The sequence below is a fragment of the Dipodomys merriami genome, unplaced genomic scaffold, assembly GCF_024711535.1.
Source record: "Dipodomys merriami isolate MVZ:Mamm:240054 unplaced genomic scaffold, mDipMer1.0.p SCAF_25, whole genome shotgun sequence".
In the NCBI taxonomy this organism is placed as follows: domain Eukaryota; kingdom Metazoa; phylum Chordata; class Mammalia; order Rodentia; family Heteromyidae; genus Dipodomys; species Dipodomys merriami.
This window is the reverse complement of record NW_027203937.1, coordinates 20,249,029-20,250,677: the sequence shown is the minus strand read 5'-3', so window position 1 is coordinate 20,250,677 and position 1,649 is coordinate 20,249,029. Positions and strand designations below refer to the sequence as shown.

The window sequence follows — 1,649 nt, the reverse complement described above, 5'->3', positions numbered from 1 at the left end:
AGAAAAGCCCATAAGAATAATTAATAGTTAATACTTAATAACTAACAATTTTTCATTAATATCTCAAAAGAATAGGCTCTCTGACTAGGATGAGGAGAGTCTTGGAAAATACCAAATATTTAATTAATGCAGTTGTTGGCTTAAAGGCCAGTTTCAGCCAGGAGAATGGACATGATAACAGAAAACAGTAACTGGACACACTGGTCAGACTCACCTAGTTCACGTCATGGACCCAAAATGAGGTGAATCACATATAAAACCTATGAGAGCACAGAGAATCACAGTTCCAGAAGGAAGAAAAAGTATCTAGTATTTTAATGAAGATACTGTTTGTCTGTATCTAACCCTTTTTGCTTTTCCTATTTACAGAGACAATTCAGTACTACTCTATCATGACCTACCAAGAGTCAACATGCCATGTCTAAATGGCACCAGCCTAACACCACTTTCATTCATACTAAATGGCATCCCCGGTCTGGAAGAGGTCCATCTGTGGATCTCCTTTCCCCTGAGTACCATGTACTGCATTGCTCTCACAGGGAACTTCGGCCTTATGTATCTCATCTATTCAGAAGAGGCCTTGCACAGACCCATGTACATCTTCCTAGCCCTCCTTTCCTTCACTGACGTGCTCATGTGCACCAGCACTCTTCCCAACACTCTCTGCATATTGTGGTTCAACCTGAAGGAGATTGATTTTAAGGCCTGCCTGGCCCAGATGTTCTTTGTGCATACCTTCACAGGGATGGAGTCTGGGATGCTCATGCTCATGGCCCTGGACCGCTACGTGGCCATCTGCTACCCCCTGCGCTATGCCACCATCCTCACCAATGCAGTCATTGCCAAAGCTGGGCTCCTCACTTTTCTTCGGGGTGTCCTGCTTGTCATCCCCTTCACGTTCCTCACCAAGCGCCTGCCATACTGCAGGGGTAATATCATCCCCCACACCTACTGTGACCACATGTCTGTCGCCAAGATATCCTGTGGGAATGTTCGGGTCAACGCCATCTATGGCTTGATGGTGGCCCTCCTGATTGGGGGTTTTGACATCCTGTGCATCACAGGCTCCTACACCATGATTCTTCGGGCAGTTGTGAGTCTGTCCTCAGCAGATGCTCGACAGAAGGCCTTCAGCACCTGCACAGCCCACATCTGTGCCATCGTGATCACCTATGTCCCAGCTTTCTTCACCTTTTTCACACACCGCTTCGGGGGACACACCATTCCTCCACACATACACATCATCATGGCCAATCTCTACCTGCTCATGCCTCCCACCATGAACCCTATTGTGTACGGGGTGAAAACCAAGCAGATACGAGACAGCGTTATTAGGCTCTTGTTTAAAGGAAAGGATAAGTCTGCTAATAAAATTTCCAAATAGAGTTTTCTGAGCAGTCAGGAATCCCCTAGCCAGGATAAGAACACCAAAACAGATGAAGAACTCTCCAAATGAATCCAAATGTCTGTCCACAGAAAATACTTTCATGTGAATCGGATTCTTCTCTTTTGCAAGGTGAAAATTAGGCTTAGGTAAGAAATGACTCCGTGATGAAATTCAAAGCACTTTATTCACACAATACTTCACTTTTCCCTGCATTTAGTCTTAATTCACAGGCATCTTTCTTCTGAATGAGAATCTACCGGCA

At 45.1% G+C, this 1,649-nt stretch overlaps 1 protein-coding gene across 1 annotated transcript; it reads left to right on the top strand.

Annotated features, from left to right (window-relative positions):
• The first annotated feature begins 412 nt into the window (after positions 1–412).
• On the top strand, positions 413–1,384 carry LOC138836601 (olfactory receptor 52N1). The gene has a single exon (XM_070035374.1). The coding sequence runs from the start codon at positions 413–415 to the stop codon at positions 1,382–1,384; it is 972 nt and encodes a 323-aa protein (XP_069891475.1).
• Positions 1,385–1,649: the final 265 nt, after the last annotated feature.

What these genes read in the sequence shown, in the direction of transcription:
- LOC138836601 (XM_070035374.1), top strand. Translation starts at nt 413, where the DNA reads ATGCCATGTCTAAATGGCACCAGCCTAACACCACTTTCATTCATACTA.